The sequence below is a fragment of the Durio zibethinus genome, chromosome 11, assembly GCF_047325235.1.
Source record: "Durio zibethinus cultivar Kanyao isolate XHJ-2024 chromosome 11, ASM4732523v1, whole genome shotgun sequence".
NCBI classification, from domain to species: domain Eukaryota; kingdom Viridiplantae; phylum Streptophyta; class Magnoliopsida; order Malvales; family Malvaceae; genus Durio; species Durio zibethinus.
In genome coordinates this window covers 24,514,451-24,528,761 of record NC_143172.1, presented here as the reverse complement: position 1 = coordinate 24,528,761, position 14,311 = coordinate 24,514,451, and the positions used below count along the sequence as shown (strand labels likewise).

Genomic DNA, 14,311 nt, shown 5'->3' with positions numbered 1-14,311 from the left:
AAATTATCATATACACTCGTAATAACGCGCGAGCAATCTTAAATAAATTTAAAAAGATTATTAAAGGAAACTTTTTTGTTAAAAAATAATAATAATAAAGGGTACTTTTAGTTACGTGTAGATAAAGAGGGCCTGAGGAGGGATGTGGTGGGACCAAACATTGAATTGTTATTCTATCATTTGTTGTTGTCTATGGGCCGTTTGGAATCTGGATTGGGTACCATGTGGGCAACAGGGAAGTACAATCTGGGCCCAACAGATACACCCTAATACTTATTGTTTTATTCTCCTTTTCGTCTCAAAAGTGAAACTTTACCCTCAAAATTATAATCATAACCTCTAATTGTAATTGTAACAAGAAGGTTTTGAGAACACATCATTTATATATATATATAATCAAGAATTTTTTTTAAGAGAAGAAGATTCGAATTGTTTCTAGAGCATAAGAAAAAAAATCATGATTTTATTAAGAATTTATCTTAAATCTCTTAATTTCATATTAAAAATTGAATAAAATTATACAAATTTAAAATTTGTCTTAAATCACACGTTAAAAAATAGTAGCGCTATATGAGATTTTATGCTTATAAATAAAATATTTTGATTCTAAATGTGTATTTACAAATAATTAGACATTAAAATAAAAGTCAAATAAATTATTTAAAAGAGTGTGGTTTGATTTTATATTAAGTTTTGAGTAATAAATTTTTTGTGATTTTTAATTTTAAAAATATCATAATTATAAAAATTCATTTTATTAGTTGATTAAATTTAAAATAGACCATTTTAAATTGGATCAAATAAAGTATATTTATATTTTTATATTTTTAACATTAAAATAATTATATTTATATATTCTTATTTTTTGAGCTCGTGTTAAGATATTACATGTGTTTATTTATTCCTTACATATTTAACATAATGTTTAATTACATACATACATATATATACATATATTTATTGAATTCAAATCATTTTCAAAAAAATAAAAAAATTTAAAATGATTTTACCTACCGCATGTGTATACATATATTCCTCAAGGTTTCAGTATTTTTTTATTATTATTAAATGTGAGTATTGCGATAATATTTTACCTTAAATGATTCGATCGGCCTGAATATCATGAAAAGAATGTTTCAACAAATAATAGAGCTTAAGCATAATATGACAAATAAAAATTATACTAAATCAAGATAAGGGTCAAATATTAATATGCTGCTGGAAATGGGATTCCCATCCAAAATATCCAAAAATCAATATTATAAACGAGTGAGGCAGCCCTTGTACTTGTTTAGTCCCAGAAGTTTTAGAATCTAGATTCCTTAATTACGGCCATTTTGACACGTGCTCTTAATTTCTGCTCTTTTATTGGACTGCCAAATTATCAACACGACAATAAGATCTGGCCAAATTGACGTTGGATTAATTTTTTTTTTTTTACCAAATTTGAATATAAAATTTAATCAAATTGATTCATACATACAATTATGTTTAAATGTAATATTTGATAATTTTAATATTCGTAATTATTTTTTTAATTCTCAAATGGTGACTTTGTTTGTGCCAAAAAAAAATAAAATAATTAAAATAATAGAGTAGTGGAAAAAATTTAAAAGAAAATGCAAGTCCATCGTCCGTACTGTAAATTCGGGCGCCAATGGTGATGAGGTCGACGGACAAACTGCCATTGCTGATGTGAATCAAAGTGGTTCATTCCAATTACCTTAGGACAAATTCAAAAGAATAATGACAAACCAATTATTAGGTTTTATTTAGTTAATTTCTTGCCCTTATACACTATTGACTATATACTAGTTACTTCTATTTATATGTATTTGATTAAAACTTTTTAATTTCTACTTGCATTTACTTGATCTTATATATTTTATGATTTGAGACGGATTGAAAATATTTTTTAAGTTTTAAAAATGACGCATAATTATTTTGTTAATGGATTTTTTTGATAAAATGTAATTAGATTTGTAAATCTCTTTCTTAGTATTGAAAGGGTAGAATGGAATTTTGGTTCTAGCGTTTTTGCGCAAATTTTGTCTCAATTTTTTCATTCATGTTTCCAAAAGCTGAGCCAATTCAAATGAAGGAAAAAAAAAAGAAGAAAATAATAAAAAAAGAAGGATCGTCACTTAAGAGGTCATAATTAAAGTATAACAGAGAATAATTATGTATCACTTCTTAAACCTTAAAAATTATTTTCTATTGGTCTCAAATCATGTGATAAATTTATGAAGTTTAGCTAATATATTTGAATAGAGATGGTATTTTTTGATTTGGATTGATAAATTAATTATATGAAGATAGAATTGCCAAAAATAAAAAGAACATCTTTAATATTTTTGGAAGAAAAGACGAATCATTATATTTCAAGCTAAATAGTTGAATAATAAAAATTCATAGTTGTACCGTCCTTATCAAAGTGGATTGCAATGTATATTTTATACCTTAATTATATGAGTATTTTAAAATTTTCATTGGATTTTTTTTTTTTGTTAAAGGCATTTAGTAGTCACAAGAGTATAATATATATATTTTTTTATGTTATAAGTTTTTAGCATACAATCAAAGATAATTTTGATATTTATGTCGACTTGATATGTTATATCATTTAAACATATTCAGTACTACATCAATCTCAGTACTGTCTTTGTTGTCTTTTATTGATTTTTCATTATTTATCTATAAATATAAAAGTTCATGTATTATGAAAGTAGGTTAGTCGTACTTTAAAATTTTTTATTACTCTTTTTTTTTATTTTATATTTATTGATTTACGCATCAAAATGTAAACATAAAAAATACTTATTATTTTTATCTTTAATCGTTTTTTTTAGACGTAAAAATTCAATTTTCATTATTTACTACATCTTTGTGGAAGCAAAATCATAACATAATAAAATAAAGAAAAAAAGTCCTTAAGAATCTACCAGTAAGTTAATTTCATTGAAGTTAAACATAATTATAGGAGTAATATTGTTCAAGTTAGATAATGTTAAATATATATATATATATACATAAAATAGTGAATTCAATAAAAATTTACATAAAAACATATATTTTATCAATTGAACCAACTAAAGACTTCCATTATAAGAAAAGAAAACAACTATTTTAACTTCTCTTAAATATTTTTTTTTATAATATGGTCAATATATTTTCGAGCTTCATTTGAGTTTTATTTTTTTTGAAGGATTTTAAGAAACTTGCGGGTAACTTTACCATTATGTAGGTATGTGGGATACTATAACATGCAAAAATGTTTGTTTAAAGTTCATAAATCCAACCGAGTGGGGGAAGATAAATAGTATGTGATGACTCCAAATGGTACATGTAAACAAAGCCAACAAAGCAAACTCCCTTTTTTGTTTGCTTTTTTTTATTTAATTTTATTTTGGCTGCTTTCCCATCCCAATCTCCATCTGTATCACGGTGTAGACCTAGCAATTAATAATAAAATGATACAAAAATATATAAATAAAAATATAGAAATAACATAATTTAAATTTTTAATAAAATTTATATATAAATTTAATAAAATTAAAAAAATATTTTATATATTTTTATATTAATATAAATTATAATACTTAACTTTTATACAAAATATAATATAAATATATAAATTATTGATATTTTACATTATACAGTATATAAATTATCCCATCATTTCCCCTAAAAAAAGGCAATAAAAAGAGAAGGTTTTCGGCTCCTTCAAATTCAAATGTGGATATCATCTATGGAACGTGGCTATATTATTAATGCAACACAACTTAGCCCATACAAACCTCTCATTATTTCTCACAAATATATCATGGCTTTATGCTTTTTTTATTATTAAAAATGATAATAAATCTAAATTTACTTGGGTGGATGATGAATCTACTTAAAAATAAATAATAAATTTGATACAGTAACTTAATAAAAATATTCATTTAATATATATAATTATTTTAAAATTTTATATTTAAATTTTAAATTTTAAATTTAATACTTATAATTCCCTCTATTTTTTTTTTTTGTAAAAAAAATAATAAACCAAGACCATTTACTATTGATATTAACAGAATTGTTGCCAAGTCCTTATAACATAAAACCAACTCCTAGTTGAATGTCGATTGTGTTTGATTTTTAAAGGACGAATCCCCCATTTTTTTTGGCAATGATTTGTAGCTTTTCATGGATCATGTGCGGGCGTTTTGTCTTAAAGCAAAGCCAAAAGCATACAAAAGTTTGTCATTTGGTGTTTGTTTTAAGGTGGCGATCTCAGGCTCGACGGTTGCCGATCTTCGCTCAAATTCAGTCGGCTTTTGTAATTAATAACCTCTATTTTCTGGCTCCAACTCAATTTCATTCTCATCCGCGTTTAAATTCCCCCATTACTTAAAACAAGTGGAGTATAAGCGCAAAGCCACAAATTTTCTTTATGCGCGTGAACATTTAATTTTTCTTTTTGACAATCCAGCATTACTTGACTAAAAAAATAATATTATTAAAATCTACAAATTTTATTATTATTTATTTTCACTTCGATTTTCCGAATGTTCAATTATTTTTAAGATTATAAATGAATAAAATATTCAGTGAATAATTTATAAATATGTTTAATTTTTTTTGGTTTATAAACTTAATAAATAATAATAAATAATATTTCATGATTCATTTATAAATAATATTAAACAAATAGATTATGATTGGATTACATCTCAAATGTAAATGAATAAAACATTTAATGAATATTTTATGAATATATTTAATTTTTATTTATTTATTAATTTTAATAAATCATAAATATAAAAAAATTGTTGGTATTTAATTTGTTTATCCCTCTAATTATTTTATTATTATCAATAAATTTTAAAAAGTCACACTTCCTGCTTATTTATCAAAATTCAATAATTTTCTAATTTTCTTACATAGCAACGGTCAATGTCGTGGTCAAGGTGGTGCATTTGCGTGGAACCACACCATTAACAAAAGGAACCAGGAATTTATAACACACGGATCATAGTATCGCGTTCTGTGAGTCAACTTCTCACTGAACCGTACACTAACCCATGATTCTACAGAACGTAATGAAAAACAACCACCTGGACAACTCCTTTAGTTCAGTAGCGTTGATCATCCTGCGAATGCACCAACAAAGTGATAAGACGAAAACACTGGAGTGCCTCTCCTTCACATATAAAAGCCGGCCCTTAGTTGGGAAGAGAACTGCACAAATTAAAAAAAAAGAAAGGGAAGGGGCTGAGTTGCCAGAAGAACTCTCAGCCTCTAAAATCTTAAAAAAAAAAAGAGAAAGTGGACACTTTAAGGACTCTTGAAGAGGAAGATTGAAAGAGAGAAGAAAAGCGAACACGTAGAAGAATTTGGTCCATGCGAGAAACGAAGGACGGAGAAAGAAACGCGATGCTCCAGAGTTTCTCTTCAACTTCTCCGTTTCGGTATCAGTTTCCGAGCTGATACTTCTTTTTGTTTTTGTTTTTCTCTTTTCATTTTAGTTTCTTTTCTTTTCCTTTTTCGATTTTTTTTTTGTTTGTGACAATGTCCGGCGAGTCGGCGTCGTCTTCTGGAATCGTCTTGGAAGGAATTGATGACGTGGAAGACTACGTTTGGGTGAGTACTTCTTCTACTTCTGAAGACTGTTTGGTTGCTCAGAAAATGTAGGAAAATGAGAATGAATAGCATGCATTTTTTGTTTTTCATTAAAAACCGTTTTCCTATTTGGTCTAATCAGGAAGGTTTACTGACAGGATTTAGGACAATTTATTTAGGCTTTCTTTTGAATAAAAGCGCTTAAAATCTTAGTATTAAACAAACTTGATCCTTTTTATGAGGGCTGAGAAAACTATAATATATATTCTGTTGCGTTATTTTTCTTAGTTGAGATAAATTTTCTATTTTCTATTTTAATTTTTGTATTATATATATATTTTTAGAAATTAAAGAGCTAAGAGTGAAATAATTAATGAACTTACCATTAGTTTCTTGCATTTTCTTGGAGATCAAACAGTTGTATTCATTCCATTTTCGTTTACTTCTTCAAACTTGTTTTTTTTTTTTTTTGGTTATCTTAGAATTGTTTGGTAGCTGACAACAATGAGGGAAAAAACACAAAATTTAACTGTCTTCTTTATTTGTTTCCTCTTTCACTATCTGTTTGGTTGCCGAGAATTCCTAGGAAACTAATATGAGAATGAAATTTTATTCCTTTACTCTATGGATGTGCTACTTTTAACTGGAAAATGTTTTAATTGGCACATTAAATTTTGGTCAAAATAAAAAAAAAAGAGAGAGAAAATAGGTGGTCTATTATTGGTTATAATGGCTGTAATGACTGCACTGCAATTAAAAAAAAAAGGTGATGATCTGCCCCTTTGGAGTTTGTGTTTAGCTGGCAAACCTTGATAAATATGGGAGTTGAGGTTTTATTTTGTCCGTGTTTTCTAGCAATTATGAAAAATCTACTCTAGGTATTGTTCATATTCACCATGCAGAGTTGGTGATTTTAAGACTATATTTGGGAATTTAATGAACATTGGCTGAAGTGTAGGCGAATGAAGGAGTGGGATCATTGCCATGGGACCGATATAGTCTTGTTTATGATCATGTGGGGAATGGAAACCGAGCATTCCAAGAGAATCGTTTTGAGGAGGTTCAATTTTTCTTTGCTGGCTCTTTTAATTTTTATTGCTATCTTCCATTTTGTTGATTGTTGAATAGAATCTGTTTCATCTGGCATGGTATTTTCCTTCTGTGAGTTTCTTTGCATTTTAAAAAAAGAGATATCTCTACTAAGGTACTTTTATCTCTTTAGTTCTTGAAAGTGGAAACGCAAACCCAAATAGTTTGAAGGGCTTAATTAGATGGATTCTATTGATGTTCATGCAGGATACTATTCACTGGTTTAAAACGCTCTAATATTACCTCTCTTGGAAAATTATTATAGTGAATTGGAATTGGGATCTACAAAATGTTTTGACTTGTTTATCAATTGCCTTTTTTTTTTTTTAGCTAATTCTTTACTGATGTCAAATGACATATATCTAGGGCAAGGACACTGTTTGGGTTGAAGTTGTTGTAGGGTAATTAGAAATGGAAAAGAAAATAGAACAGATTAATGGTTTGTGTGGGTCATAGGATGCTAGACTATCCTTGTGAAAGGTTAGAAAAACCGCATCTTTAGGTCTATATTATGTGGTATTGATCTAACATGTGAGGTATTAGGATTAGTCTGTATCATATGATAAACTTAAGTTTCATTTATGCATGCATCTTGTTTTGATGCCTTGTATTTATAAAGTTACTTATTGCTGCTGTAGAAAAACTAGAATTTCTAAATTTTCATAAATTTATGAAACTGCTTGGACTCAAATCTCTGAGTTGTTAGTGATCTAGCTTGAGAAATATTATTATTTGGGGTGGTGGGGTGAGAAAACTAGCTACAATAAATTCTTCATTTCTGTTTTACCCAAAAAAATCATATATGTAACAAATTATTGAATTTATATAGATCTGGTTATATAATCTGCAGATACGTGGTTTGGTTTCTATTTTTTTGTTGCATTAGGATTCTTACATATCATCATTGGGAATTGGTTTAGGTGTATAAATATTTCTGCATATGACAACCAAAATTTCCAAATAAATTGTCCTAAATGTTGATGACTAAAGCAACAATGGCAAAGTTTTAATAAGAATTATTTTGTCGTTCGTTTGCTGATAAATAGCATACTTCATTCAGGCAATCAACAATTACTCAAGGGCCAATAACATGAAACCTGGGGATCCTGTTATTCTTGGTAACAGAAGTGCTGCCTATATGAGGTTAGGCTTTGTCAATGTTTATCATCGTTGTGTTGCGGAGACATGTACATAAATAGATAGAACATACACACATATAAATGTATATATTTTTTACTTTTCTTTTTATGCCAAACTTGTTTGGCATTCTTTGAAGAAGTTCTGTACTACCACTCAATCATGATGGAGGATTTGTGGCGATTCTTATGCAGGATTAGTCAATTTCTGAAACATAGACCTTCTACAGCTTCTGAATATAGACCATTGAATGGGCTGGATATGACAACACTTGCTGAAGTATGCCTGTTGCAGTACATTTTGTATTTTGGATTATATCATCATTACAGATATTCTGAAAGAGAAACTTTTTGACATTTATTTCAGCTTGCTCTAAAGGATGCTGAGAGGCTAATGAGCTTGCAGAATAATGCAGTACGATCCTACATCTTGAAGGTCAATGCTCTTATTTTGGTAAGTGATGGATTGCATCATTATTATTATGATGATGATGATGATGTACACAAAGGGGTCCAACCTGAAAGTCATATGGGCCTCTCTCTTTACATCTCATTATACTTAATTTACACATGCATATATGTCTATGCTGTCTTGGTTTCTCCAGCATTTCTGTTGTTTTGACCATGCAGTTTACACATGCACATACAAAGAGGTCCAAGCTTAAAGTCCTATGGGCCTCTCTATGTACATCTAATTAAACTTAATTTACTCATGCACATGCGCATGTATATCTATGCTGTCTTGGTTTTCTCCAGAATTTGTATTTTTTTGTCATGCAGTTGGAAAGATATGAGATGGCGCGGGATATTATTCTTTCTGGTCTTCAACTTGATCCTTTCAGGTTGTTTATGATATTATTTAAATTTGACATCTATTGACAAGAAATTCTGTGAATCTGAATGACATTTTTCCTGCTAACGCAGTGATATTCTCCGGGCTTCTCTTCAGAGCTTGGAAAGAATGCCATCCAGTTTGATGCGGACTAGAGGCCATGAGGGGCCTGAACGTACTGATGACTTTGATTGCACACTTTGTCTGAAGTTACTATATGAGCCTATAACAACACCTTGTGGGCATTCTTTCTGTCGCTCATGTCTATTTCAGACAATGGATCGTAGTGAGTATTTGTGGGTTTTGGTTCCATTTCTAGTAGTACTTTTTATCACTATACATTTATCTGACCTTGTACTAATGATAGGCAACAAATGTCCATTGTGCCGAACAGTGCTCTTCATTAGCCCTAGAACATGCGCAATCAGGTAAGCTTCTCACCTGCAGTTATTGATTGAAGTGCTTTTATAAGGATAATGAAAAGGAATCAAGAACTCCTATCACTGCTGCTGACACTAGCTCATGTAATTAGTTGAGAAGCAACCATTCATGGCTTCCATGTAGGAGATACAATAGGCTGCTGCTCTTCTTGTTCTCATGGACCAGAAAGATAGAAGTTATGAATCTTAAGATCACAGTTGATTCAATTGGTATATAAAAAAACCTTAACTGGACACATCTGCATATGGTCCATGCTTACTGAGCATGGGATTTTCTTCTATCTGAACTTTTTATGATCTGCTAAGTGCTAATTTGCTGTTTTCTTTTTGAAAGGTGTCAATAAAGCTCTATCATGGTTTCTTTGTGATTGACTGTATTAATTACATTACTTGTTTGATAGTGTAACGCTAAACAACATCATACAAAAAAACTTCCCTGAAGAATATGCTGAAAGGAAGTCAGAGCATGACAGTCTGATCAATTTTGGTAATGATCTGATACCTCTTTTCGTCATGGATGTTGTCATCCCTTGTCAGAGGTTTCCGCTCCACATATTTGAACCACGCTACAGACTTATGGTGAGTTTCATACATTCTCTAATCTTAATTGTGTATGATAAAGTCTAGAAAAATGGATATGTTGTGGTTGTTTTTAAATCCAAATCTATGTTGGCGGTGCAAAGTTCGTGGCTTCTTACTATGCTTATGAGCCTCTTGGCAGAGTTACTTTTGTTCTAAATTTGACTTGGGTTGTGCTTGCTGGTTGCTAGCAAGCTCTGTGTATGTCACAACCATTCCCTCTTTCCTTTTAACATATCTTGCCAATCTTAAATACATGAAAAAAACTCTGATCATAACCTCGTTCTGTCAGACATTATTTGATCTTTAATTCGGCAAGGCTTAAAGCCTAGTTAGCCTGGTAGTGGTTGCTCAATGATTAATTAATTGTTCTGTTTTCTAATTGGTTGTCGTGGCAAGCAATAGCCCTCCTTCTAGGTAGATGCTTAATCCCATAACGCATTGTGAGCTGTATGCATGCTTTTGATAGCTGAAGTATAGGTTAGCAAATTTAGTCACATGGTTATACTTTTAGCACATCATATGTTGAAGCTGATTACTTCCTGTGTCTTGAGGGGATTGCTTTTGGATTTGGATTTACTTTTATTTGCTTGAAAACAGGTGAGGAGAATAATGGAAGGGAATCGCAGGATGGGAATGGTAGACTTTTTTTTCTTAGTGGTTCTTTCTTCTTCCTTTTGTCAAGGCATGTTGAATGGCCAAAAGTCCTTACTTTTTGGGTGGTCCATTATATTTGTAGGTCATCCGTGATCCTGCTACAGATTCGATTGCTGATTTTGCTTGTGAAGTGGAGATCACTGAGTAGGTGGCTTTTACACCTCTTACTTTTTAATGCAAAAGCTTTGCAACATAGCATATGTTTGGGAGTATTTTGTTTGTTAACCTTATGGTCTTGTCACTTGCTCTAAAAATGTAGGTGTGAGCCTCTACCTGATGGACGCTTTGTTCTGGAGGTGAAACATTATCAACTTTCCTTTGTCTTTGATTCAATTACAATTTTTCTGTGTTATGTGCATATATAGCTTTTATTTATGTGCATTCCTCCATCTCATTTTTTTTGTGGTACTTGAGACTATCAGGGATTGAACCCTAGTCGGTAGAAATATGAGTCCAGCACTCTACCAACAGACTATTGGCACCCATTTCAAAATTTTGTTTCCTTTAGTAGGGCACAAATTTTAAAAATAATAAACTTGAGTAATAAGTCCATAAATAAAATAATACTTTTGAGCTTGGTCATAGATTAAGTTGCCCACCATATGAGAAATGTGGAGTACTAAGTCCTTAAATAAATGCTTATTGACCTTTCATAGCGGACAAATAATATTGGATAGGTGAACAAATAATGATGTATTAATTTTCATGTATCTAAAAGAAGTATCACTTGAAATCAGATGAATTGGATGAGCGCATTCATAAACATACTGGCCTCTTACTGGTTTGATGAATTTTGAAAAATAAATCTTACTCATTTCTGTTTTAAACTCTTTACTTTTGCATGCTAATATTTTTTATCTTCTTTCTCTATGATCAAAAGAGTCGTTATTTATTGAGCTTCGACAAGGCATTTCCTTTCTTATGAAGCTTTCAACTGACCACTGTGTTTTCATTTAATGTAACAATGACCATAGTCAATTAGTCATTGCACATTTGACCAGATTTAAGTGGGGAATTTTGAAAAACCTGCAGACAGTTTTGGAAAGCTGAGCTACGGTTTGTGTTTTAACTAGAAACAAACTTCCGTACCCTGTACAACCCTCCAAAAAGGGTGAAGTGGTTTTAAGTGTTTCTATTTTGGAGGGTACTTCGAAGAAGAAGCTGGCTATTTGTATCTTACTTACCTGCAAATTATATTTTGGTTTGGCACTTGATGGATTATTTACTGAGGAAATGCATGGAGATTTTATAAATGCTAGCTTAGAAATTTCTGCAAGTCTAAATGCTTCCCATGTTGCTTGTTGGCAACTAGATGGTCATGTCCTAACCAGTGGACTTGTCTTCTTGAATTGAACTTACATGTTTTCTAATGCATTACTGGCACAGATTTAGGTATATGAGCAGATCACTGAGCGCTTCTTTTAGTTATGAGAAACAGAAAAGAAATTATTTTTATTATTATTTTTTTGTTCAGAAGATTGATCCAATAATATGATTTGTATCTTTCTGATTCTCAAGTTTATTAATGTAGTAGCTGAACTTGTAAGAAAGTAATGATAGGCTCCTGCAGAAAGCCTTTTTCTTTTTGGTAAATGATTGATAATTGGGTCTGTGACAGAACAGTCTCCACTTCCATGCTTATGTTGGACCCAAACACTTTAGCAGTTTCGGCCTCTTACATAATAATATGTTCATATTTAATTCTATTAGAAAAAGAAAAGAAAAAAGCATACTCATATTTATATAAGCTAAATGGCATGCAGATTGAAAGTTGCCGGAGATTTCGCATCCGCAGAACTTGGGACCAAGATGGGTTAGTCTTCTCATCATTGGGTCATGTATATCATATGCTTTTACTAGCAATTTCCATTATTCATACCTACTTGATTTTGTTGTGGGAAATCATACTTTTGTAATGTTTAATGCAGATATCGAATGGCAGAGGTTGAGTGGGTACAAGACATTCCACCAAGAGATGCAAGAGATAGAGAAAATGTATGATTATCTCTATTATTGTTTCCCATCTGTATTATTTTGCCCTTATTAATTTCTGAAAGGATAAAATGAAGCAAAATACATTAAATTAGAGAAAAACAGTAGATTGCTAGGTGAAGTTTGTCTCTTTTCATTTTGCTCTTTTTACTTAGGGAAGCATTTTGGGAGGAATGTTAACCATTTTTACCTCCAAAAGAGGGTAAATTTGTATTTAATAAGTGCTTTGTGTCTATGGTGGCAGCACAATGGTTCATCATCATCTTTTCCGTAGCTCATGGGTGAGACAGCTATGGTCTTTAGCTTATGCTGGTTGGGCATCTCCTGGGTAGTGGTGGATTAGCCTACATGGATTAGTACCTGCTTGATGCCTTTTCTTTCTTTTTTTTTTTTTTCCTTCACTTTTAGAAAGATATATTTATGTTACCATTAATTTTGATACCTTTGAATGTGGCATGATAGAAGCACGCCCACCTCATGTTATTCATATTGGTTTTTACATTCTTAATTATATATATATATATATATATATATATTTAGTATCAATGTAATGTCTTTGATATTTACAGTTGCAGCAGTTGACAAATAATGCGGCAGCATATGCTCGGTCATGGTTAAGTTCGGCAAAAGAAGCAACAAGGGGTAAATCTGTTTCATAGGACACTTTGAGAATTATAACTCATAGCTTAATTTGTCATTTCATTATTGTTACTTATCTAGTATTAATTCTTTAAAAAGTCAAATTTCTAGGAAATGGGGCCACAGTCACGTCAGTTTTTTCCCCATTTTTTTCTCAAGGCAAACTGATATGATTTAATCTTACTATTTATTAAAATGGGGAAAAGCTGTCATGTTCAATCACTTTTGTCAAACTTAAGGTTTGGGTTTTTATGGGCAATGTTTTTACCTTGTTGATAATCCTCTTTTATGAAGAGCCATGGTGATTTTATGGCCTTGAGTTTTCTCTAACATGAAGAGCCAATGTTGCTGATGAACTTGTTATGGTTACAAGACATTTCTTTGCTACTGCAAGTTGATTTGAATTACTGGAACTGAAACCCCTATTAAATAACATCAAATGCATGTAGTTCTACTTCCTTTTTATGACATTCTACTACAATTCCTGACTTCTTCACAGATCGAAGAAGGCTCGAGGCACTCTGTAAAGTTGAAGTAATGTTGCCCAATACACAAGATCCGGAGCGCTTCAGTTTCTGGGTACAGTTCTTGCTCCCATCATGAAGTAGTGCTCGGTTCATTTTTTTTTTTTAATAAATTTTTAGTTATAAATTATACCCCTGGTTCAGCTTGCTACTCTGACAAATCGGAGGCCTCCAGAAAGATTGGAACTCCTGCGAATCAGAGACACAAGTGAGGTAATGATTTTCCAGTTAATATATCTGTTATGCATTGCAAGGCAGGCGATATGGTGTAAAATCTCATTAAGTGCACTTCTTTAATCACCACTTTCTTTTGCAGAGGATAAGACGGGGACTAATATACCTCAGAACAGAAGCACAAGGCTGTAGAGTACAATGATAATACGAGTTGTAATTTTTTACTTATATTTTCACAATATTCAACCTTATTTTTAAATCGATTCAATATTCTTTGGAACACATAATAAAGATTGTGGATCCCTATTTTTTTTGTTGTAAAATTAATATTTAAACCCAATTTCTTTAATATCAAAGTAATAATAATAATAAAAGAACTATTTTATTTGTTGTTTTCTTTAACCTTTCACTTTATTTTTTTGGTACATGAAAGTTTAAGTCGGGAAGGTTTTTTAATCCATATACAGGGTAGACATTTGATCTTAGATAGGATTTACATTGAATTTACAGAAGGATGGCTGTTGGAAAGGAAGATTGAACCTAAGTTTTACAAATGAAATATTAGATTTTTACAACTGAAATATTAGATTTTTACCAGTTCAGTGGATACCTTTTAGCTCTTAAAACCTATCAGTTGACATATCA

At 30.8% G+C, this 14,311-nt stretch overlaps 1 protein-coding gene across 4 annotated transcripts; it reads left to right on the top strand.

Moving 5' to 3' along the window:
- Positions 1 to 5,225: 5,225 nt before the first annotated feature.
- On the top strand, positions 5,226 to 14,061 carry LOC111289380 (uncharacterized). 4 transcript variants are annotated; one of them, XR_016346549.1, is made up of 19 exons: positions 5,226 to 5,625; positions 6,563 to 6,664; positions 7,754 to 7,836; positions 8,025 to 8,109; positions 8,197 to 8,283; positions 8,610 to 8,671; positions 8,754 to 8,947; positions 9,029 to 9,089; positions 9,503 to 9,680; positions 10,281 to 10,319; positions 10,420 to 10,481; positions 10,597 to 10,633; positions 12,101 to 12,150; positions 12,266 to 12,332; positions 12,574 to 12,610; positions 12,899 to 12,971; positions 13,468 to 13,547; positions 13,637 to 13,705; positions 13,809 to 14,061. XR_016346549.1 is itself a non-coding variant. In XM_022880374.2 (18 exons), exons 1-18 carry the CDS (start codon positions 5,554 to 5,556, stop codon positions 13,866 to 13,868), a joined length of 1,461 nt encoding a protein of 486 aa, XP_022736109.2. In that variant the 5' UTR covers positions 5,226 to 5,553; the 3' UTR covers positions 13,869 to 14,061. The 4 variants fall into 4 exon arrangements, 2 of the variants coding, with proteins under 2 accessions (XP_022736109.2, XP_022736110.1); XM_022880374.2 differs by lacking the exon at positions 12,574 to 12,610; XR_016346550.1 differs by lacking the exons at positions 13,637 to 13,705; positions 13,809 to 14,061 and having other exon boundaries at positions 12,574 to 12,685; positions 13,468 to 13,535.
- Positions 14,062 to 14,311: the final 250 nt, after the last annotated feature.